The 25,787-nt window shown below is 41.4% G+C and overlaps 1 protein-coding gene across 3 annotated transcripts in view; it reads right to left on the reverse strand.

Annotated features, from left to right (window-relative positions):
• Positions 1-1,138: 1,138 nt before the first annotated feature.
• Positions 1,139-25,787, reverse strand: part of npnta (nephronectin a) — a 71,229-nt gene continuing 46,580 nt past the window's right edge. For all 3 annotated transcript variants that reach the window (XM_079498692.1, XM_079498691.1, XM_079498693.1), the window contains 7 exons: positions 20,565-20,699; positions 18,501-18,623; positions 15,790-16,290; positions 10,133-10,222; positions 6,154-6,252; positions 2,998-3,257; positions 1,139-2,787 (listed from right to left, as the gene is read on the reverse strand). In XM_079498692.1, the coding sequence (XP_079354818.1) occupies positions 2,677-2,787; positions 2,998-3,257; positions 6,154-6,252; positions 10,133-10,222; positions 15,790-16,290; positions 18,501-18,623; positions 20,565-20,699 (1,319 nt within the window). In that variant the 3' untranslated portion in view covers positions 1,139-2,676. The remainder of the gene's footprint in view (positions 2,788-2,997; positions 3,258-6,153; positions 6,253-10,132; positions 10,223-15,789; positions 16,291-18,500; positions 18,624-20,564; positions 20,700-25,787) is intronic.

Below are 25,787 nucleotides of genomic sequence, written 5' to 3' on the forward strand. Positions count from 1 at the left end.
TGAATGGAGTTTCTAGGTGAAAGTGATTTTTTGACGTGCCATAACCTGCCATTGAGCCCCATTATAACTTTCTCAAATTTGAAAGCACTATATTTCTAAAACTATGAAACATTTCAAAGATTCCTTTTCAGGCAAACATGTCCACCGTAAGATGAACCTAAATAGGTCTGAATGGGGTTTCTAGGTGTAAGTATGTAGGACTAGTAGCATGCCAAAGTTTGCGCTATTGCCATTGAGAATGCATTGGGCGTTTAATAGAGAAAGAAAACTGTTACAGAAGGGGGTTCCCGCTCAGAATGGGTTAAGTGTCGTATGTTGTGTCCATGTGTCATAAGTTCATGTATTGTCCATGTCTTTTTCTGCTTAATAAAAATATTGAAACACAAAGATGACCAGTTTATGAAAACTACAGTAAGCCCCTCTGGTTATGTAATACCCGTTGTACCCCTTGTCAGAGTACTCAGTGCCGTACCAAATACCAATTATACAGACCAAGAGAGATACAGAGCTCTCCATTTTTGGACATAAAAGGGTCCCAGGGGAGACGGGCAGACAAACACACATAGACTGGAGGTTTTCAGTTCCAGACAACCGGAGGTACAACAGACTCACCACTCAACAATACACACACATTTTAATTTGATCAGTCAGACGATCCTCAAGTTATACGCGACAGACTGACACACACACACACACACACACACACACACACACACACACACACACACACACACACACACACACACACACACACACACAGTCACACAGTCACACACACACAGTCTCACACACACACACACACACACACACACACACACACACACACACACACACACACACACACACACACACACACACAGATGTGAGATGCCACTAAATAATGTATACAGACTACACATACAAATGCTGCTTCCTGTTTATCCTCCTCCCTCCTTTGTGAAATATGGCATGCTCTTTAGAACATTTACCACAGTGAAACTGGTTCTTTGCTAAAGCCATAATCCTTGTGTCCTGCACTCATTTGAAGTAATGCTGTTGAGCTTGTCCAGTAAAGACAGTGAATTCAAATACCAAATGCAACCTTCATCAAGTAGTATCATTGAAAAATAAATAAACATGCTTTATGTCAAATACATATCAGTCAAATTTATTTTTATTTACATTGCTGACTGAATCTGAATTTGGTGAAAGCATCCATGCATACAGTTATTTCCAAAACTGAGGCCCTTCATTGTAATAACATACCATTATGCAACTATGTGCTTTGCAATGTACAGACAGACCATAACACATGAACAAAAAACTGACAATGTATGCACTGTAAACACAGCCTTGTACTGCACAAGGTTTCCATTTGAGTATATGATCATTAATTAAAAAGTAAAATACCTTTTTCGTTTTACTCCAATTAATCATTGGACAAATTTACATAATGTATAAACCACACAGCATAATATGATCATAGATATTCTAGAATATGTACACACGACTACATTTACAATAATACAATTTGTGAAAGCCTACAAAGTTTTATTAATATTGTCTTCTGTATAACAAACGGCACTTGATAAAACAAAGCACAAACTGTAGAACAGAAAGCAACGGTAGATTTGTAAGTGTCAGAGTTCACACACTGATTCTGCCTGACACATTTCAAGTATTTGAACATGGATTGTGGTGATCAAACAACTTGGAGAACCTTAAAGTAGAGGTCATAGTAGAATTTTACTACCATGACCTTGCTGCATCAGCCGCATTTTTATTCATTTTGCAATGGATACAAATATGCACAGCACAATCTTTCCTGGTATTCTGTGGTTCTCTCAGCTCCGATTCTAGTGACCCAGAATACTGTACTCATGGTTTTCATTCCAGCCACAGTATCAGAGAATAATTTAGTGAACAGTGAACAGAAAGTGAACAGTAGTCCTGCACCCCAGAATTGGAATTCAGAACTACTGCATTGTGGTAATTTGGTGTAATGTACTGACAATCTGCTTAGTAAAAAAAAGCCAGAGATAACTGGAGATTTTTGAAGGCTAAATTATGGCAGTGCGTTTTGGTTTTGTACATTGGGTTCAAATCAGACATATCAATGAATCACTCCTCTAATACTTTGCTTAGAGGAAAAGAAAAAGTCCAGCAACCTTGGAAATACTCTTTGATGTAAAAAATAAAATAAAAGGGGGGGGGGGGGGGGGCATCAGTAGCTCGTGATTAAAAGGTTAAACCAAGGCTAAGGAGATGCCCTCTGTGTAATACGGATGCTCTCCCCAGGAGGAAATAAAGTGGATATAGGCTTCTTAGCGGTATGTGGCTTGCTGGGCAGGGCTGGGCTGTGATATGCCAGGAAAATCTTCATGGTAAATCCATACATGCATGTGTTTGAAGATCGAGGTGATGGAGTAAGAGGGGATTATAAGGGGAATGGAGTATGTAGCAAGGTTTCCCCTCACCCCCATAATATTTGATTCAGTCTTTATTCATGGACATTTGACGTACTGTGCTCCACACGTATGGGGTTGTTCACAACATGGTGGTTAAGTTGAAGGACTGGTGAGAGGATCATCAACAATCCAGGGCAGAGCGCTGGTGTGCCAGAATGAAAGAGTCTGGTCTCCATGAGATATTTCTCCCTCTTGTTACTTCTTTTTTCTGCCATCTTTCTCTGATGTGTCAAAGTCTCCTCAGATTGTGGTCCTCTGTGCAGGTGCCTTTCCTCAGGGTGATGTCATCTACAGCCATCTCCCCACTCCTGCCTCGCCCACGCTCCCCCTTCAGGATCACCTGGAAAGAGCAATGCAAGGTTGTTGAGGATCAGACAGACAGACAGACAGACAGACAGACAGACAGACAGACAGACAGACAGACAGACAGACAGACAGACAGACAGACAGACAGACAGACAGACAGACAGACAGACAGACAGACAGACAGACAGACAGACAGACAGACAGACAGACAGATAAAGATAGATCATTTTATTGTAATACTTACACTCTCCAGGCCTGTGCCCCATAGTGTAATTTGGGTATGCCGCCAACCATTGCCCCCCGTCCTGCCCCAGACTGCTGGGCTGTACTGCTGTCCCTTTTTCACAAACACCTGCAGCATGCCCACATGGTGCCCCGCCAGCTTGTGGCGAAACGACAGACAAAGGTTGCCGTCATTCCAGGGCGGAGTCAGTGGGAGGACCAGCCTCGCCCCGCGTCCACTCCTCTTGTTGCCCACCTCAGGGATGGTGAGGTACCGCCCGCCTGTAGAGGGAAGTACAGAACACTGGGTTCAGAATTCAAATGAAAGGATATTATTCCATCCTGTTTGTTTGTTTGTTTATTTATTGTTCAAATAAATATTTTTTGTTCAAATAAATGAATGTTTGTGTGTGTGTGTGTGTGTGTGTGTGTGTGTGTGTGTGTGTGTGTGTGTGTGTGTGTGTGTGTGTGTGTGTATGTGTGTGTGTGTGTGTGTGTGTGTGTGTGTGTGTGTGTGTGTGTGTGTGTGTGCGCGTGTGTGGTCAGTAGGCTGCCCCGAAGAGATGATTCACTTTTGGGTCAAAAAGGTCAAAATTACCCTTTCCACCATGTTGCATTTTGTTCAACTTTGCTAGCCCACAATAAGCTACCTGGCAATTTTTTTTTTATGTATGTGTAGGCTATATAGTTTTTTGTACCATGAGTCCATACTCATACTCAGTCGATACTGAATCGAAACAAATATGTCATTGCATGTCCACGTTTCATTGTCAATTTTCACTTTCAAATCTACAGTAGCTTGTAATATTTCACTCACATGAATAATACAGGCCTTGGGCAATTTGATATTCATAATTAATTAATGTATTTGATGTTATTGTGGAACAGTAATCATTATGGTAATGGTAATATTGCTTCAGGCTAAACGCTGATTTATGCCTCTGAATTTTCCACATCTAAAGATGGGAATCAAATTAGCTCTGTGAAGGGGGTGTGTGTGTGTGTGTGTGTGTGTGTGTGTGTGTGTGTGTGTGTGTGTGTGTGTGTGTGTGTGTGTGTGTGTGTGTGTGTGTGCGTGCGTGCGTGCGTGCGTGCGTGCGTGCGTGCGTGCGTTATCCATCTGTGAAAAAATGGATTATGGATACTTTCCTGGACGTAGTAACGTGACCACTGTGTGGCTGTCAGAATAAATGTTTTGTAATATTTTAATTTATTAATGGAAGTCAATTGAACTCAGATCTAGCTGAAAGCTTGCCTAAGTCATATATGCTAATAGTCGTCCATGACGTATGTCGAAACCACTAGAGCAAAGGCCACCGGGTCACCAAATCTGTACAGTACATCCTATGGGATGCCTTAATGTGCTTAGAAAGTTTCATCCATACAGTTGTTTCTAAGATATGTTGTTTGGGAGTATAATGAGTGTGCTAGAGGAAAGGCCATGGTCACCAACATCAGTAGGGGATCATGAAGATGCATAGCACATTTCCAAGGCAAACGAGCCATTCGTATTGAATATATAGCTACAAACATAACATAAAATACATCCTCCTACTACTACTATTTTGTGATATCATGCACAGTATTTTTAAATCCAAGCACATCTACATTTCTATTTTATAATGCAAAATGTGGCTGTTACCAATATTATTTGTTAGTCTACTTGCAGTTATGATATGTACAGTATAGTTACAGTATATAAGATGCACATTTGCTGACCTCATCAGTGCATGATAACACATTCTACAGCACCTGTTTTATATAATGGATCTTTTATCTTTTATTTTTCTGAGCATAAAATGCCTATCTGCATTTGATTTAATTTGTGCCTTTGAGCTCTACTTAGAAAAATCTCATGCGGCAAGAAATGTGCTACAAGTGCACATTTCTTGCTAAAAGTGATTTACCTCAGCAATTGAGCTGCTTTTGTGTACATGGGAATTTAGACAGTTCTCAAGACATCTTGTTTAGGAGTACGATATGATTTTGTGAACATTTGTATGGTTAAAATGGCAATCCAGGCCGTTTTCAAGATAGGCATTCTTGTTTAGGAGTACAATGTGTACGCTAGAGGAAAAGCCAGGTCACCAAAATCAGTAGGCGTCATACACTTGGGATGGAAATTCAGACGGTAGTTTAAGAGATATCTACTGTATGTTATAAGTTTGTGTTTGTAAAATTATACAGACATTTCAGAATACATTATGTTGCTTTGGCAGAGGACTGTGCTCTACTGAGTGCCTTCTTGTTCTTTTAAATATACAGTAGTGCTGATCTAGTCCTCATGGGGACAGAATTCATCACATTTTCTCATCAGGGCTCCATGTAAAACAGTTGCTTGCTCCCATTAAAGTAAGCCACAGGTGTCTCAGATGGATGCTCATCTGCATGAGTTTCTAGAGCAAAAGCACTCACTGCCGTGTTGTATATGGCGGATAATCCACTGGCAGGCAATTTGTTTTTGCCAACGGCTGATTTGCGTCTGGCTTATTAGCCAGGCTACTGCATCGTAAGACCTCTGGACGCCATGCCATATTTTGAGTCCAACAACACCGATTACTGCAGAATCGTGTAATCAATTTGAAAATCAGATTTGATTAAAGATTCAGTTAACATTCAACTTATAGGCAAACAATTAAATGTCAAAAATAGCAGCTCTACATTCATCGCATTGTGACATGTTGACATGTTGCTATTTAAAAAAAAAAAAGTGTGAAGTGAGTGGTGCAACTCCGTGTGGGGTCCCCGGAAAGTCCAGACCCACAGGAATGCGCCCAGGGGGCCGGGCCAGTTCCGGCGAGCCGCCCGTGTCCGAAACGGTTGAGAAATTACAGAGTTACAGTGTGGGGGTCCCCAAGGGGTCCCTGTACTGTACTGTACTGTACTGTACTGTACTGTACTGTACTGTCACACCCAAAATCATCATATGTATCTGTACTAGCCCTCCTCCCTGGCCTGTGTGTGTCTGTGTGTTAGGTTGTGCAACAGTGACACTTGGTGGTGAACAAATGCTATAACGCTATTTTCGTGCTCGGACACAGCCAGGGACACAGGGACAGACCCAGGGACCCAGCCACACACATGCACCACTCAAAAAGAAAAAAGTCAAATAATAGCCAATATACCAGCCAAAAGGATACATTAGTCTGGCTATATGGGTGAGGTCGACGTCAATTACCTGATGGGTCTGCTGTTGTCTCCCAGTGCAGGTCACCATCTTTGTCCCTGATCCAGCCACACAGACCATGGTCAAATGAGCAGCTCAAATACCCAGAGTCTGTACACAGTGAAAAACACACAGGTAGAGATAGAAGATGAAATATGCTCTCCCTTCTTGATAACTACAGTACATTCAATATGCTCCAAACAAGGCATATATCTACATTTCATCATGTTTTTGTTTTTAAATAACCAGAGGTTCAGGCCGCACCGATCCGACCGATATGTCTGAGTGTCAGGGGCTTTGACAGAGTACCAGTTGTACATGTCTGTGTGTGTCACTTTTACAGTATGCCCATATATGGAGATCTCTTTATCTGTCAGTCTTTGTCCCTTGTATGACCATAAATGGAGATCCATGATGTTATCAGTATATGTCCCAGTGTGTCGTGGTGTTGGTGGGCAGTGCCGGACTTACAGTAGTAGTGGCCCCTGGGCGAGATAAGATTTCAGGGGCCTCCTCTGGGGTATTTGGTTTAATTTTGGTGTAGTTTTGACAGACAGACAGACAGACAGACAGACAGACAGACAGACAGACAGACAGACAGACAGAGACTAGTCGCTGTCCATGGTGCTGAATGCATGCAGCCACGTTTTACAGAAGGGCGGATACGGAAGTGGTCGTGTGTGTGTGTGTGTGTGTGTGTGTGTGTGTGTGTGTGTGTGTGTGTGTGTGTTTGCTTGTGTGAGCTCTCAATGTTGCTGCAGCCCACCCTAGCCCAACGGTAAAACCGGGCCTGTTGGTGGGTAATGCAGTGGACACAATGATATGAGAGTGAGTTCCTTCCTTCATAGTAAGAGAAAGTTAGCAAATTAGCACAAATTTGTGGGCGTGGAATTCTCTCAATTGTAACAATAGATAATCATTCAGAGGAATTCACAATTGACCCTTTTCATGGCAGCCATATTGGCATAAATAGTTGTGTAATGTTACTTCCTTCACAGTTGTTACCAATATTGTCTCACACAGCAGGTTTTCTCCGGTGTCCAAGCCCATTCGTTGAATTTAAATTTTCCCCAGACGTATATCGGAGATCTCTCATCGTCCACAAGACTAATTAAGGCTCTGTCCAATTTAGTGTTCATTTCAGAGCCTTTCTAGTGAGCCGAGGAACTCATAGAACTCTATATCCATAAACAAATTAAACCACTTGAAAATTGGTTCCACAATAGCATGTTGGCTCAAACATATACACATAGATACCGCATTGGCTGTGAAAAAAATACATATTGCTCAAAGAGCATGTTTTCTCTGTTGAGTACAAATCTGGGTTGACTGTCCCATTATAGAAGCATCCCTAGTTCAATCACCCCTGCAGCTATCTTCCCCGCCAAAGTGCCTTTCAGCAAGGCGAATCGGTTATATGACTGATGTTTATAACTTCTGTCATAGTAATAGATCAATGGGATGATGCACTGATAGATAATGAAAACAAATCTAGTCTCTGTCAGTTTTTGTTGCTGTACTGCACAGTGCACAATGTGTGCGATTATCCCCCTCCAGCCACAGTTTGCATAAATGCCACAAACCACAGCAAAGTACAATCCAGTGATGACAGTAATAATCTACTACGAATGATCATTTCATTCCTGGCAGCACTGCCTTGATGACAGTTTGATAATAGTTGGGGGACATGAGCAAAAAAACGAGTGTTTCTTCTATACACACATTTCTGTACAGATTGGTTATGGATATGAGAATAGCATCCGTCATTGTGCCCCTGAAATCGGTTTGTGCAAAACACTTCACACTTCATGTTCTAAGCCAATGAAAATACCTTCTCTCATAGCCAATGACACACCATGAGCCAAACCAATGACACACTATGAGCCAAAATAAGCACAAAGCCAAACCATTAAGCAATTTCAATTGTGCATCACTGGCATCAGTAAATCACAAAGGTCTACACATAGCTGTCTGTTTCCTGATACAAACTAGACAATGCTCTTCCTTATTATCTATGGAAACCTTTTATGTCCAAAACTTAAAAAATAAAATAAAACAGAAGCTGGGTTCCAATGGATCCATTGTAGTTACCACTTTCACATATATAATTTTGTATTACATTTTTGAATAGCAGTTCTATATGTTCACAACGCACCGCACCATGACAAGCTGCAGTGAGCTTGTAGATTGGCTATCTTTGCTACTTTTGTATGACAAAGTATGGCATTAATTTACGGAAGAAAGACAATCTGGATGATGAGGTTTTTGGTTGGTGTTGATGCGGTGGTTGGTAATCATACTGAACAATGTCCCGATGGTTATGCGGCTCACGATCACCACAGTAATCTACTTCCAAATGAATCAATTAATCATCCAAGCAGTCACTCTAGCAATCATCTTAAAGTGAAAAGTGTGAAAAAGTCTTTGACGGAGCACTCTGGGCCGTGGGCCATCGTTTTAAAATGGAATCAGCCAGATGTCATCAGCAGGCAGGGCACAGCGCCGACGGCACGCCTATCAAAACACACCTGGTCACTATCATCTCCTTCCTTCCTTCGGCTGCTTTCCGGAGGACTGCGGCAATTGTTTGTCAGGTTTGCCTTAGCAACTCATCTGTCACTATTTGATATGTGAGCTCTGTCATCTGTAAGCAGGTACACTGCAAAATCCGGAGTGACTCATTAGTTATTGTTGGGACTATATTTTTCATTGTACATTTCAGAGAGTGTAAAATAAATTCTGTTAAGGTCCATTTTAACACTCTCAGAGTCAGGGGCTGTTGGGCATAATCTTTGACTTCATTCTCTGAATAAGGCTGTCAGGAGAGGTCAAAGGAATGTGAGTGGCATGCATGGAGACACAGTGTCGTGAAATAAAAATGCTTGGGCAACGTCGTTGGCTTTGATGGAGGGAGTGTAAAAACAGCCGTCGATTCGTGGTGCAAGGTTGTGCTGAAACACCCTGCTGGACTGTATTACATTACTAGACAGTAGAAGGAGAATGTGATATTGAGCCCATATACTGTACTGTGGGGAGGATGAGAATGTGATGTACAGTATGTTTCTTTGGAATGGAACATTGAGTGGGGAGGCACAAAAGACAAGCAAAAGAGATGCATAGTCTAATACAGGGGTTTTCAACCAGGGACCACCACCCTGACTGAGAATCAGCCTGGGGACCACTGTTGTGTTGGGTGGGGGGATATAGGTGTGGTGTGAGGGAACAATCTTGAAATGAAATTAGGTTGACTGTTAAGGGCTTCATTTAATTTGTTAATTTGAGGTGAATTAAATCAAGCCCTTAACAGTCATTATTTAAAGGAGATTTGTTAGTGGTCCAGAGCACACAAAAACATATTGAGAACCACTGATCTATTACTATCACATGGTTGCCCTTATTCTGTGTGCTTGATTATATTTAATATAGACACGTTTCCTAATAATGGTGACTCAACCAGTCAATCTGGTTCACTTTCACTTTCAGTTTTAATTTAGATTATATGGACACATTTCCTAATTATGGTGACTCAACCAGTCAATCTGGTTCACTTTCACTTTCAAATTCCTTTTTCTCTGGCCATTCTTGACATCCGACTTCCCAGTAAATGACAACATTGTCGTGTCATCATAAATTACATCATCACCAGGTCATTAGAGGTAGCACACTGATTGGGTGATTGAACAATTAGTTGTGGGCACAATTGACTGGCTTCTTGTACATTGAAATATTAGGCAGAGATGTTGCTCTCATCCAGTCCAACATAAATGTAGTACAACAACATTACAAAATATACAGTCATATAAACTCAAGCATAGTGCTCAGGCAATATGACTAGCAGAAGATCAGATAAGTGAACATTCTTGCTTTGGGAGAAAAGGATTAGAACACTGAAATGGGGAAGAAAAAAAACATATTGAGGAGAGTAGAAGCCAAGGTGAAGATCTCTCATCATAAACTTTAATCAAAAACTCCACAGATACATTGTGCTTACCTGGGTCATCCTTTGATTCTTCAGCTGTGTTGCCCAGTTCGATATCAAAGTCAATCCCCAGGACGGTGTTCTGGCCGTGGTTCCGAGGGACTGAAGAGAGAAAGTGGGGTTGAAGTCAGAGGATTATATTGAGAATGAGGTAAGGCTGCCTTATAAAAGCAAACAGAACTAACTATTTATTATGCTTTAAAAGTCACATCTGCACCAACCGTGTGTTTGGATGGAGAGGAGATACCGGCTTATATGCTTTGAATCACTGCTTGTTTATTTCATTTCTTTTGTATTATAATTATCTATGGAGTGCATTGAGTTGCACTCACTGTATGAAAAACGTCATAAATTAGATGCTGCTCTTTTTAATGCAGAACAGTGAGAACACACATAACACCAAGACAATGAACAGAGAACAACCTCTCCAAGTGTCTGATACTTGGCCACAATTTCAGAGTTCAAATTACAAATAACTTCAAACTTGCAGTCCCACTACTTTGAAAGATCATAAAAGATGTCCTTTTACATTTACCATCCAAATGCCAGCCACGAAACTCCCTGACATTTAAACGTTTAGTGACAATGGGCAGCAGGAGGGGTAACCTATGACTGTTTGCTTTATGGGCATAAAACAGCCATTCTCTGGTCATAATTTGAGTCTCTGCCACTGTACTAAACCTTGAAATCCCTGTCTTAAATGTACAGAGGAGTATTGTACATCACCAGTCCCTGTTTACATCGACAGGCTATTATGGCCTCCATAAAACATGTACTGTATGGTGGCCTGCCTGCGACAGTCACCAAGGTCATATGAAGAGACACTCTCCATGGATCATATAGGGAGGGATACTAGAATATGTCAGTACAGATAGTAATATGACACTACAATTTTGGGGGGTCTGACTGCCTGACAATTAAGCATCTGCTCATGAGAAATTGTACTGTCTGCATAACTGTGATGCATGCTATCAGAATATCTGGTAACACTCTGATAATACTGTAGCACTGAACTACAGTATAAATAATCATGTATTTGCTTGTATTTCATACGTTACTAATTTGTAGCTACTGTTTGACACCCACTTTATTTGTGAAAAATTAATGTGTCCTGGCCTGGGTGAGATCAATAATAGCACTGCTTATTGCCACGGACTATAATTTCACTGTACTGTAGCTTTTATTCATCCACCGCAGTAGGATATAAGTACATGGGTTACTTTTTAGGCATGGTAAAACTCTACTGACAGCTGTACAGGCTGTAATACAAGGTACAGTATACACACATTGATACAAAGAGAGTCAAATGTGAGAAGGAATGTGGCGACAGTAATGCGATCGTCATCTGTTTCTGATGCAACGGCTAAGTAACTGCGGTGGCAACGGAACCCTCAGCCACACAAACACACAGTGAGACAGGCATGTGTGTCCACATGGAGACATGAAGAATCAAAGATACACACACGTGCACGCGCACCCACGCACGCACACACACGTGCACAGGCGCGGGCACACTCGAAAATAGCCTCGGACTGAAATAGTTTCTTTCTATGAACAGCTTGTCGTCACACTGCCAGAAATACTGGCCCAAGTTGAAGTTATTAAAGGTCAACTGACACATGGGCCATGAAACATTGTCCTTGTCCTTTAGATGCCCATAGTGTGTGATCTACTGCCCTGCAACTCCCTCCAATTCCATTACACTGACCTCTATCTCCATATTTCTAGATATGATTGAATACTGTTTTCCTGGCTCTAAAATGCATTTGCAAAATGCCACGTCACAAAGCATGTTGTCATGAATGCAACAATACAACATTTTAACATTGTCACTTGATGTGGTATGTTTGTGATATAGTGAACATTTTGGATTGGAATTTAAACAGATTCCACACACACGCACAAATGCACTCATGCACGCACAGTCGCACACACGCACAAGAGCAACTCATCCACAGATGACTCTCAATGAATTGAGTACTAAGGACCCCAATGGAAACAAGCCATAGGCTTTTTTGGTTTAAACTCCTCTTAGCAGACCTTGTATTGAACTGTACTTTCCTGAATATAGATACGGACAGTCCAGCGACAACTACATAGACAGATGACTTATCCTTGCAAGACAATAGTTACCCCTAGAGAACTGAACAGGTCAGAATGGTTGACCCCTACAGTAAGCAGGTTTGGTGGCTCTGTTATGCTGCGAGGGGCATTTTCCTAGCATAGATTGTATCCACTTATCTCCTAAGAGGTAAGGGTCACTGCACATCAATACAATTCTGCGATCGCCTTTATCCTATGATGATAAACCTTTATTCTGATGGGAGTGGTCTCTTCCAGGATGGCAATGAACTCATCCACACTAGGACACGAGAGGTCAGTGAATGTTTAAATGAGTATGACAGTGATGTGAATCTTCCTTTGCAAACACCACATCAAACCCAGTTGAACTCCTAGGGGAGATTTTGGACCGACATGTTACATAGCGCTTTCCACCACCATTATCAAAACACCAAATGAGGGAATATATTTAGTTAGAAGAATGGTGTTCCATCTCTCCAGTAGGTTTGCAGACTTGTACAATCTACAAAGCACAATGAAGCTGTTCTGGTAGCTTGACACGTTATAAGACCCTTTATGTTGTTTTTTTGTTTAATTTGTCACCATATGTATACTGTAGTGTACAGTATGTATGGTGATTATAATTATCCATAGAATACAGTCATATATTAGCAAATGTGAGTACATGCACAAAGCAGCTACTGTACTGTACTAGCTGCTTTTTCCAGTGGTGCAAAGTGCAAACATATAGTGGCATATATGTATTGCTGCACCTGAACATTGTGGTCTCCAAGTCCCCCTGTTTCCCTGCGCTGGGTTGTACCACCTGGCAGCCACAGGGATGAATTGATAGCCAGAGAAATCTGGAAGAATTCAACACTCACACCAGACTCCCAAGATATTCCAGGCATCTACAGTATGTATGGCTGTGTGCATGTGTGCATGTTTGTGTCTGTGCAGGTGTGTGTGTGTGTGTGCGTGCGTGCGTGCGTGCGTGCGTGCGTGCGTGCGTGCGTGCGTGCGTGCGTGCGTGCGTGCGTGCGTGCGTGCGTGCGTGCGTGCGTGTGCGTGCGTGCGCCTGTGAGAGAAAGACAGAGAGAGACAGCGTGCGGGTGAGAATTTCTGTAGCCGTGCCTATGTCTGTGTTTGTATTTAATGGGACACGGTATCATTTGAGCATTAGGCTGATAGCAGCTTCCTCAGCTGCCATGCAGTTTGTCATTTAATCTGTTGGAGAACAATAACCTGTCATGTGCCATTCACTGCCATACTATAGTGGCAATCAGGGCCATGCCTATATCTGCAGTAGTTAGTGATCATGTTTTAATGAAACATACCACCATGCAATCTGCGTTGCATGGTGGCCAGTGACATATTAACAGGACAGTCACTTTATGCTGTATTTGCTCTCTTTCTACTGTTTGACACCACGTAGTCAGCTGATAAACAAGAGAATAAACCTTTTCATTAAACAATCCATATCAATCCAACATCTATGTTCAGGTGATGCACTGGTTAGATGTGTCTATACGTGTTGTCCTTTATGTTGGTTTGTCCTTTGCCTTGTCTTTTTCCATTCCTGGCAAATATTTGGGTGGTCAATAAGAGCTCAGCGCCATGGGGGATTTCTGCTCTGCCAACTTGACAAGTAAACAAAGCTTTAATCTAATGACCCAAAAAGCGATAAGACATCAAACACATGGGCTGTATTGTTCACATCAATGGTTTTCAACCTCTTCAGGCCCCAAAATAGTTGTAGAACTGGGGACTCCCCAAAATGATCATATTGTTTTAACTGGGGACCCCCAACATAATCATACTTGAAGTCATGTGGGGTCCCGACCCACAGGCTGAGAACAACTGATCTAGACAGATGGTATGCTAATGACTCAGGGAATTGCTTGTTAAGATTTAAAACTGATATTTATAAATATAAGAATTAAAGATTGTGGAACAACATAATGATAAAACTCTGGTCTGTAAATGTCTGTGAATAAATATGTTTGTTTCTCAATTAGATTTGTGTAACTTAATTTACTAACGCTAAAATTTAGTTTTTGAAATAAAGACAAACATGTATTTTAATATAAACTCTGCACTGTACATTGTGTTAATGTGCCTTTGTATTTTCAATTTCATCCTAGATTTCACATAACGAAGTGGCTCACCCTGGGCTTTAAAAAATATTTATTTATTTATCTTCTATAAGTCAATATAGCACTGTATTTTGTCAAGAGTTCGCTGGTGTATGTAAAAGTGACTGCCAACAGCCTCAGGCCGGTGGAATTCACGTGACTCTGTATGAAATGGGTTAACATAATACAGACAGGTCTGGGCACTGATTCACCAGGGACATGATCTACTGTATGTACAGTAGGTATCTTCATAGTCAAATGAGATGTGAGATCCTAAATGTTCTTAAACTCAGAGTTGCTTACAAGCTGTCGTGTGGAAACCATTCCTTTTTTCTTTTTCTTTGATTTGTAAATAAACAGTGAAAGTTTGTGTGGCACTTTTGTATGACAAACTAGGGCAATCTTTATGAAAAATCATACAAATTTGAAACATGGAGATACTGTAAAGTATGAGGTTGGTTTCTGCCCGTCAGCCACACATTTTGTATATTTTCTGAGTTACAAATGGATGAATGAGCACACTGAGGAATTTACGGCTTAGTCATTTTTAGGATTCAGGGCAGGACATGCAAATTCAGTCACATTTAACTGTATGAAAGGAACACGTGATACGAGGATGAATCATTTTCTTTTTCACATTGGCAGTTCATTCTAAAAGTATTTAGCCATGTTTATTTGCGTTTTTATTCCACATTTTTCTCTTGTGAATTTTCCTGTATATGAGAAGATGAGTCATAAAAATCATTTTTAATCTTAACTCATGTGGGAGAAACTGTGGAGTTGTGATGAAGAGGGATTGTTTGATATTTGATGCTCCAATAAACTTGCTAAAATATAGTATGAAAACGAACACAATCCCACAAGACAGACATGCAGTTCACTCTAAAGAACCTAATAGAAAATCCAATCCAATTATCATGTACCAATGTCTGGAAGACAAAGTGTGGTCTACCGCAAGATAAAATTAATTTGCTTCACCATTTCTCCACGTGGCCTAACAGTGTGCTGGTCATTGTGGGAGCGAGGTGGAGAAGAGCAAATGGTTTGTATAATAAACCATTATACTGTGTGCAGTCACTACATTGTATTACCCTGAAGAAGGCATTTTGTTGCCGAAACATTGGTAACCCAATTTTTTTGCATCGTGACTATGAGCTGTGCAACCTCTCCTTCTTATTTTCAAGTTTGTCTCCCATGGTCAGCACCTCCCCACTATTGGTGTGCGCTCCTACCTTTTGTTTGCTTTGATTACTTTGAGTTTCCTCACAAACACAAGCAAAGCGGCAGAAAGGTAGCTCAAGTTGGCTTTGGTTCAAGAAAGGAGAACCTTGGGGGTTTGAAAGTGGAAACCAGGAACATCATTGAAGATATTTCCAGGAGATTTAACTCTGAGAGTGTAAAAATGGATTGAATCATGTGGGATTTTACTGTTGCATTACCAAACCAATGTGAAGAAAAGGAAAACATTCTTACTGTGGACATCTCCTCTCTGCTTGGTCACTTCCTTCTGTATGGAGTTGTCTACAGGGGTGACAGGATCAGGCTGAGGCGGCCGTCTTGTGGGTGGCGGTGGTGGAGTGATGGGCGGCAGACGTCTCGGGGGGACATAGGGCTTGCGTGTGGGCACTGCTGGTCTCCTGGTGGGCACTGCTGGTCTCCTGGTGGGCACTGCTGGTCTCCTGGTGGGTACCACTGGCCTCCTGGGGGGAACCCAGGGCTTTCGGGTGGGGATAGATGGCTTGCGTGGGGCAGGCGTTGCTCTCTTCGGAGGGAGCGTTGGCGGTTTAGATGTGGTTGTTGCAGTAGTAGTCGTGGGTGTTGTAGTAGTTTTGGGGGGGATTCTTTTGGCAGTCAGAGGCGGGCGGATGGTGGTGGTTGTTCTCCTGTGGTCAGTGTCAGGAATATGGTTGTGGTGGTTTGGAGGTTCCCATGACTTCCCTGGCCTTGGGGGTAGGATGGACACCTTAGGAATAGCTGAGAGATAACAGATGATGATCATTTTAAGTCTCTTTTGTCAGTTGTAATTGACATGGCAGAATTTAGTGAAGTTAATAGTTGCATCATGCATGTTAAGATGATGTGTTGAAATAAAACAAGATGGGCTCTAATAACGGTGTGGCTTCCATGTGGATCTCAGAGGTCAATTACTTATTTGGCCTGCAGTGTGCATAAGAAATTTGGCACTGATCTGACATAGTTGACCTGGGGCAACTATATCCGCTTGCGGACATAGTTCACCCAGGGTAACTCTTTGCTCAGATATTGTTTGATTTAAATCATACTATTGCTAATTTTATACAGCGTTAAGCAATTAAACACTGAAGAATTGGCTTATTTTGTTGAATGTCATTTATTTTAAATAAATAGTCACACACTCAGGTATGTTGCTTCATGTGCCTGTTAAATATTCAAAAGTGGCGTTTTGGTATCCGTATGGAATCCTAGGCATCAGTACCAGAACTAAACATTTACCCAACCCTAGATAAGACACAGGTCACGAGTGCGTCTTTTGCGAACCTCTGACATCGTGCCTGTGTGGCAAGTGCACACTATCTGGCTGAGTCACCAGGGCACCCTGAAATATGAGTCCTTCTAAGTTAATGAGGCATGACATTGGTGGCCAATTGCAAGGGCCGGCGGAGCTTTGGAGGGGAAAAAGCCCTTCGGCCTAGTCTTTCATCTACAGTAGGCTACAGTCTTCACCTGAGACCTCATGAAAATCTATTCACAGATCAGTCTCTCGGCTATTCATCGCTCAAAAGAATCAGGTACTGTATGTGGGATTTGTTCTCCCTTCTTACATCACTCTCTGGGAGGGAGAACAGTCAAGATCATTTTCACTTGGTGAACTGTTATAAGGCACGTACACAACATTAGTATTTGTTTGTGAGATCAATAAAGATGGTCTGTGTGTATAGTTGTCTGTACAGTATACTGTATGTGTGCATGTGTGCCTGCGTGTGCACGTGAGTGCGCATGTGTGTGTATGTGTGTGCATGCATCTGAGTGAAGTGTGTATGCAGAGCGATTGCGCTGTTCAAAGGTGCAGCCTTGTCCTCAAGATGACATTTGCTTGGCTGACTGGCTGTCATCAAAGCTTTACAATACATTCCTTTCCATGCATTGTTCTGTCTAGCACATTGTTCAGGGGAGGGTTACTAGAGATGGGGAGGAACTTCACAAGGGGTTCATGAGTGAGGAGAGAGAAGCAAGTGGTTTGAACTCTGTTTGCGCTTTCTCGGGTTACAGGGAGCCTTTGATACGTGATACACAAATAGAATATCACATAGCTCAAATGTCAGAGCACTTGTGCCTTACGCTGCATGTGCAGGCGACAGGATGATTCAGGACACCAGTGTTAAGGTCCTGTCCTTTTCTTTTCTTTTTCAAAATTTTATCCCACGATTTTGTAACCTATTTTTCACCCCTGTGTCAATTATCTAATGTGATCCTAGGCTCTACACAACCTCCGCCAACCTGGGGAGAGCAACGGACTTGAACTCATGCTTCCTTCATGCATGCATGAGTGTCCAAGTCGCTCCTTTACACCTGACAGGGGGGGAGTTTCCCTGGTTGGACGTAGCGCGTGGAAGGAACACGTTATTCCAACCAGTTCCTTTCCCCTCCATCAGGCACCCCGGCTGGCCAGGGGGAGGCAGTTTGCCAGGGGGTATTTTCTATGTTACACTCTGTCACTAGAGACAAACGATTAAAGTACTGCGTGAAATAATGATTATAAATAATGTCTTTGCCATTGAACGGCAGGAAAAAAGAAAAAAAAACACACAAAAACACGCACACTTATGAGCTTTCTGTCAGCCGGCGCAATGTGACACCCAGCCTGAGGACAAAAACAGCTCATGGGAATAGACGTCTGACGTCTGAAAACAACAGACTCCCCCCTTCTTACTCTCAACAGACAGATCTCAATACGGTAGGTCAAGGTCTCATTCAGGATGCAGAATGAAAACGGAGCTCCATCCTCCCCCCAAGAAATGAATGACAGCTGTTACAAAGAAAATAAATTCTTGCTGCTCTCCCTTCCTCCCTCCCTTTCTCAGCGCTCCCTTTCCTCTCCACCTCCACCTTTCAAAACACAACCAAAGAAAACAAAAAAAGATTGTGAGGGCCTCTTGCACCTCTGAAAGGAGTTGAACACTGGGGTGGTGAGGAGAGGTGCTTACGTTTGCAGTCGTGGCCCGTCCCCCTGTAGCCGTCTTTACATTTGCACTTGTATGAGCCAGGCGTGTTGTAGCAGGTGGCAAAGCTGCCACAGTGGCTTTGGCCTGTAGAGCACTCGTCCACGTCTGAAAGATAGTCAAAACACAGCAAGATTCAGCGATAGTGTGTGTGCAATATGTGCGTGTGTGCACATGTGTGTGTGTGTGTGTGTGTGTGTGTGTGTGTGTGTGTGTGTGTGTGTGTGTGTGTGTGTGTGTGTGTGTGTGTGTGTGTGCGCGACTGTGCGTGCATGCGTGTGTAGTGTATGCATGTTTTGTGTAAATGTATGTGTGCACATGCGTACACAATATCTGAGTGATTTCAGCTCCTCACAGTGTCAAAATTAAACTTTGTGAATCAAGTTCTAGTACAATCTCACAGGACTGTATCCGCTGCGATGTCCATCCCTCCATCTTGTTTGTACATGTTAATGTACCGGTATATGATTGTGTAGTATGTGTCAAAGAGCTTCAAACAACATCGCAACACATTATCGATGGCTAATTGCTTCCCATCCACTTCAGCTGTAGTAGAGAGTAGGCAGTGCACATCATGTGCTGTAGGTTGTGAGTGCTGTTGTTCGTTAAATAAGAGAGATCTCTCCACCTGTCAAAACGGCTTCATTATGAGAGTTTCCCGGTCAAATCCTCCCAGGGATAACAGAAACAGAAGAGATTCAACAAAGGTTTTTATGCGGTTGCTACCTCATTCTAAATTGAACACTGAGATGTCACTCTGCCATATGCTGTTTACTGAGAAGTATTCAAATACAACTCTCAAGGCACTGAAGGCATACTGAAAAGCATACTGGCGGACTGCCAAATAAAAGTTTTTAGACGACAAGAATTCATAAGATTACATGCTTCCTATTGTGACCATATTTGTTCATGTGTCTACTGCAGTTGTGGTATTTTTCTCCGTATTTGGTCTGGTATTTAGACTCGAGGCAGATTCTAAAAATCCTAACCGTTTTCTGAAAAACGTATGTTGCTATATAGCTCGAATCTAAAATGGTACGAGGATTTCCCGTATTGAATAGGATAAAACCTAGTTTCTTCGTGATACTGATAAATAATTTAAGAATACTAAGTCCATGATCCATTGTTCCAAGCCAGAACACAACCCACTGATCGATCATTACAATGAATATGCTCTGAAAAACGGACAAGGCCCATGCTGTGCTAAGTGGTCAGATGGGAAGCCCGTGAACGCTTTGGAGATTTTCATCAAGTCGGCCTTGATTGATCCAGAAAATGTTGTGAACCACTGGCTGGTCTACTGTTTGTCTATACAGTGAGAGTATAGTAATGGAGGTGTGGGTATGAGAAAGGGTGTAAAGTAACTACACCACTTTACACCAGCAAAGTACATTTACTGTACTGTACTTGAATACTATTTGTAGTATTTCCAATTTTCTGTACTTTTACTTTCACTACAATTATTTTAAAACTGTATTTACTAGTTAGTTTGTAGATTTTGATTATCATTACAAAACATACAATAACCACCTTATATACATTTCGGCCATTTGAAAATAGCCGATCTACTACAATGTAGCTCACAATGTTTCGCCATTCGACACATTGTGTGGTTGTTGATGCTATTAAAAAAGCAATACTAATATGCATAAAGAGTATACTTTTACTTTTGGTAGGCTACTTTAAGTACATTTTTGATGCCAATACTTTTGTACTTTTACTCAAGTACATTTTGATTACCAGACTTTTACTTGTGTGAGTGTTTCTACATTGCAGTATTGATACTTTTGTAAAAGATGTGAGTACTTTTTTCACCACTGCACATGAGTAGGTGTGAGAGCGTGTGGGAGAGAGAGAAAAGCTTTGAGTGTGTTTGAGTGAGAACGTGCATGCTTCCTTGGCCACTCAACCTTGGCGGCACAACACACCTGAACATACTAATAGCATTTCAACAAGTCTGAGAACCTTTTACTCCCAGCTTTCATACAAAGCACCATCATGAGTGTTAATAAAACCGGAACCATAATTTTACTGTGTAGGTACAGTTACCTATGCACTGGTATTTGCCGTTGATGTATTGCAGGTCGAAGCCTTCATGGCACTTGCAGATGTAGCTCCCGAAGGTGTTGATGCATTTCCTGAAGCGGGGGCACACTGCTATGCCTGCGGCACACTCGTCCACATCTGGAAGAAGAAACGGGGGTTTTATATACATTGGTAAGAAAGGTTTAATTTGGAGACCAAGCCATTGCCATGTATTTAATAGTATTTCTTTCTTTATTAAATTAATAGTATATATTGTATTTCTCCTTTTAAGATGTCATACCGTATGTCCTGCAGTATGCCAGGTTGAGAGTGGTTCTGCCTAACAGCCACAGTGTACTACTTTGACTGATATTCCTTTATGAACAAAGCTAGTTTTGTATTCAGCTCTAGTATTTGCAACCAATTCACTCCACCGTGGCCTGTTCTTTGAAGGCCTGTTATGATCACCTCAGGCACAAGGGTATTAATATTTAGAACACAACTGGCTCCCATGCAGAGGTATTGTACTGCTGAAAATTATATTACAGTACATTAATGTATGGACTTCTGCGGAGCTATGCAGCCCTCCAATTATTTTAGTTTTAGTTTCATTTACGCTAACTGAGTTGACTGAATACAAATGCATCTTGAATTATGGTTACACAATGTCATAGTTTACAGCAGGGGTCCTCAATAGGCGGACCGCGGTCCACGACCGGACCGCGGACCACCTCTCTGTGGACCCTGGGCACAGAGAGGTTTTTTTTTTAACTTGACAAAATAAAAGTGTTCTTTGTGCCTCATTTTCTGTGAATTTTTGGAGGGGAATATTTGTGAAACATTTTATTTCCATACTCTGCAGCCCTGCTCTCCGCTGGCCGCTGCGTGGCCCGCGTCGCGCTCATGGGACCGGACCTTAGTCTTTTTCAAAAATGATTAGTGGACCTTCAGCATTTCTAGTTGAGGACCCCTGGTTTACAGTATGTGGTCATCGGGCACAGCTACAGACACTTGGGTTCAACGTATGTACATTTTAGATTTAGTTCGATTTCCTGTGCACACTGCACAGTGGTCTTCTGCTGCACATCAAGCAGATTCACTAGAGCAAGCAGGAGTTAGTGTGAAGTGCCTTGCTCTAGGCTCTAAGCTACCTCAACATGAGCTGTTGAGAACAGGGTCAGAAAGCCACACTCCTCTAGCCTCCAAAATACTACAGAAGCAGACAGGTCAGAATCAGAAATCATGAGAGACACATGGACTGGAAGGATGGCTTTTCTCAGATGGTGTTGTACTAACCCAGCTCCCAGAACCCAAGGTGAAGCTGCTGGGTTGTAAAGGATCTTGTAAAAGAGAATCTACACTTACTTCTGACCTTCTCTCGATAAATAAGGCATAAAAGGAACAGCTACTTAACCCCCAGTAGAAGGTTGTGGTTAGCCTGGGCAAGCCTAGGGATGGAATGTGTCTTACTTTGTGAATAAGGGCGTTGATAAAAAAAAAAGAGCTGTTGTACCCAGACAACCTTCCCTGGGTACATAAAGGTAAGAATAACTATACTTAATCAAAATCAAAAACATATCTGGTAGGACTGGAGAGTACAGCAGTCTTAAATAAATAATGGCTTGAAGTTTTGTACACACATTTTGTGTGTGTGTGTGTGTGTGTGTGTGTGTGTGTGTGTGTGTGTGTGTGTGTGTGTGTGTGTGTGTGTGTGTGTGTGTGTGTGTGTGTGTGTGTGTGTGTGTGTGTGTGTGTGTGTGTGCGTGGATGGCAAGACATGGAGGACAAACTTCTGTCATCTCTCAGTAAACTCAATATTGACTGTTTTCACACCAATCAAACAAATCATGGCTTTTCAAATGGAGCAGCTCCCCTTTTAATTCATTTGAAAAGGGAGATTTAACACCATATCGACTTGGTTTTGAACGATTGCTTTTTCAAAATAGAAAATAATAACCTTCTTGTCAAAGATTATTATTACTCATGTGAATTCCTATACGTACTCTATACGTCTGTGTGACTATCCATCTCTCATCCTAAATTCCCTTACTTTCCTTACAAAACAAAGAGAGACATTCTAAGAACATATTTATCTGTGATTATTAAATAACATCTAAAAGGCTGATAATGTGTTTTCACCTGACAAACCTTTTGATTCATTGAGGACATTGTACGGAATGAAATATGAGGCTGTCCCACATTCATACAGAAACTTCTGGGACGAGGTGGAAACGCAGCAACCCAGCAACACACAGTCATTAATCAGAGGGCTGGGCTGCAGGCTGCAGCAGCTTCTCACACACACACACTTTCTTTCTGCAGGGTGAGATTCCCTTGTCGAACAGTTTCCTGAACCCATACATTTGCATTTCTATTTAATAATTGATTTCGTTTTTTGCCAGCAATTCAGCTTCATTTGACCATTTGACAGTGCAGTACCGTGGAGACTGACAGGGAAGAGGGAGGGGTGACACAAGACATGACTCAGTTTCAAAGTCATTAGGGCTACAATAATATAATATTGATTGTCTTTTCGATTGATCAAATAATCGAGGAGTGCACGCTTTATTTTTAATCAACAAATCAATTAAGTATAATTGTATTACCTTCTTATCAATAATATTTTATCTAGATCTAGACCTGCAGTAGGTCAACACACTGTATAGTTGTATACATGATGTATACTGTATATACTGTATACTGTGCATACTGTATACATACTGTGTACTGTACTGTAAGGGCATTCACTTCTAGTCATTTTTACTAGTTGACTAGTTGCCTAGTTTACTAGTCGACTAGTCGACTAGTTGTTAAACCACCTTTTTTTGGAAATAAATATTTGTACATTAAAAAACTGTGTACATTGGTGACTATAACTATAATCTACCTGATATTGAGGCCTACAAAATCGGTAAAAAAAAAAAAAAAAAAAAAAGAACTTCGACTAGTGGATTTACTAGTCGACTAGTAAACTAGTCGACTAGTAAACTAGTCGACTAGTTGCTTAATGCCCCTGTATATCGTCGCTTTTGGCCAGAAACCTTGTATTTCCACATTTCAGCTTGTTTTATAAATGAATACCCTACTTTAAACATTGCTGTACCTATTAGTGTCATGCAAATAGATACATTTCTGAAAACATGTTCATCTATAATAACATGTCTAAAATAGGTAGGCCAGGTTGAAAATGGTTAAGTCTGTCTGTGGGTTCTATAAATATTTAATCAACAAAAAGGTATTGTCACGTAACTGCTTGTACCTGAATAATAACTACATAGGATTAATTTGGGAAAGCAGAGCTTTATTCCCTATTTCCTGAAATGTTGTGTTTTATGTCCAAACAGTTTTTGTACATAAACGGCCTGTCTTAGCTTCACTTTCAGTGCTTTAAAACAGTCCCATAACATTTTGGGTTAGGGAGAAAACGAGATGCTAATTGGTTCTGTACTAACAGAAGACTAACCTGCAGCAGAGTTCTCCCCTGCAGCTTAACTTTAGAAGCCAGGCGGGATCCTATTTGATGACTGTATTTCACAAGAGTGCTGCCTGAAACACCCTCCAAGCTGAGGTAAACACTACAGAGTGCTGCCTGAAACACCCTCCAAGCTGAGGTAAACACTACAGTTGGGTGCCACCGATATTGTCCCTTATCATTTGACCCATTTAGGCCTGACCTCAAAATTTTAAAAAATCCTTCTAAATCCTCCAGTTTTCTGAAATAAATATTTTCACGATTTTTAAAAAATAGCAGACCTACAAGCTCGTAGCGCGCCACTCGGTGGCGCGCTATGAGCTTGTAGATCTGCTATTTTTCAATAGCTAAATTATAACATGTTTAAAACACCAAAAGGGGTTCCCGCCCAAAATGGGTTAACTGTCCTTTTGCGCAGATCACGCAAACCTCAGCAAAAAGAAAAGGACAATATCGATGGCCTCCAACTGTACATCCGCATCTGACATTTCAACAGTCAAGGCCGCAATTAATTGTCCGGCACTAGCCTTCAGGAATATTTACAGAGTGAACACCTGTGGCGCAACAACACCTCACTTCCTCCTAGCATTCTGCTTCCGCCATCATTCTTTATGACTGACAGCCTTTATAATTGACCCTATTTTAGGACCCCTCCCCTCTCGGCAGCTATGGTTAGCCTGCACTGAGCTGGGCGTATGACTGAGTTAAATAACTCTATAGCCCCAATATAACTGACACAGGTTAATTGCTTCAATTTGTCCCCCTCCATCTGTGAGCTACTCTTCTAAGTCCTGCCATTTTTAAACAGCGGAACGAAGATGGACTAACTTCACTTCCTACAAGTACCGTCCATCATCCAACAGGCCCTGTTTTCATATTATAAAGGACACCCCCTAAATTTCTGATTTTATCGATTTATCTTTTATACCCAATCGAGTAGTGGACCAATAAAACCAATAAAACAAATCCAGATTTAAAAAAAAAAACAGGGATTGAATAGTAATTAAAAAAAACATTGGATTGCATTTCAGCTAGATCATTCACCTCCATCTATCTATAAATGCATCACGTCTCTGTCTGTCTGTATACTGTAATGCACGTAAAGAACGTGAATGCAGCACAAAGTGCTTTACAGACTCAATAAAAAGAGAATGATTAAAACATTTAAGTAATAGCAATAATTAGTTGTGACTTGCAGGAGGTGAGAAAAATGAGGCTTACCCCCTTTAATTGGTGGGAGAGAGTGGAGGTTGGGAATATGGGGTATTCCCGGGCCTGTTTCAGTTAATCATTAAGCAATAAGGTCATTAGTTAATGATGCACCCTACATATTTAAAGGATAATGAGTAACTTGGGGGAAAGGAATCGTAGCATACTACATTTTTATTATGAGGATTTCCTTGTGCAGGATGGAAGTTAAAACCCCCTTGTTCTAATGTGTGACTCACTAAGTCATTGATAAACAAAATAAAAGTACAATTGTGTCAGGAACCTATGATTTAGAAAGATTAAACACTGAATTCCAAGTTAGTATTTTCTATGTATATGTAGAAAAACTGTACACTCCAATACTTGAATAGGGAGCAAGCCTATGTATGAGATTCTGTTTGTTTTCATTAAGGGTTTGTCTCTGTCAATTTGCCATACCTCAACGCACTTGATCAGCGCCTAGTGACTTCAAAGGCTGACAAGCTCAAATAAAAAAGAAAAACAAGAAAAATCCTTCTCTGTTTCTACTTCTGAATTGTTGCTTCTGGCACTTAGCACTGTGACAA

This window comes from Electrona antarctica (assembly GCF_951216825.1).
Source record: "Electrona antarctica genome assembly, chromosome: 4".
In the NCBI taxonomy this organism is placed as follows: domain Eukaryota; kingdom Metazoa; phylum Chordata; class Actinopteri; order Myctophiformes; family Myctophidae; genus Electrona; species Electrona antarctica.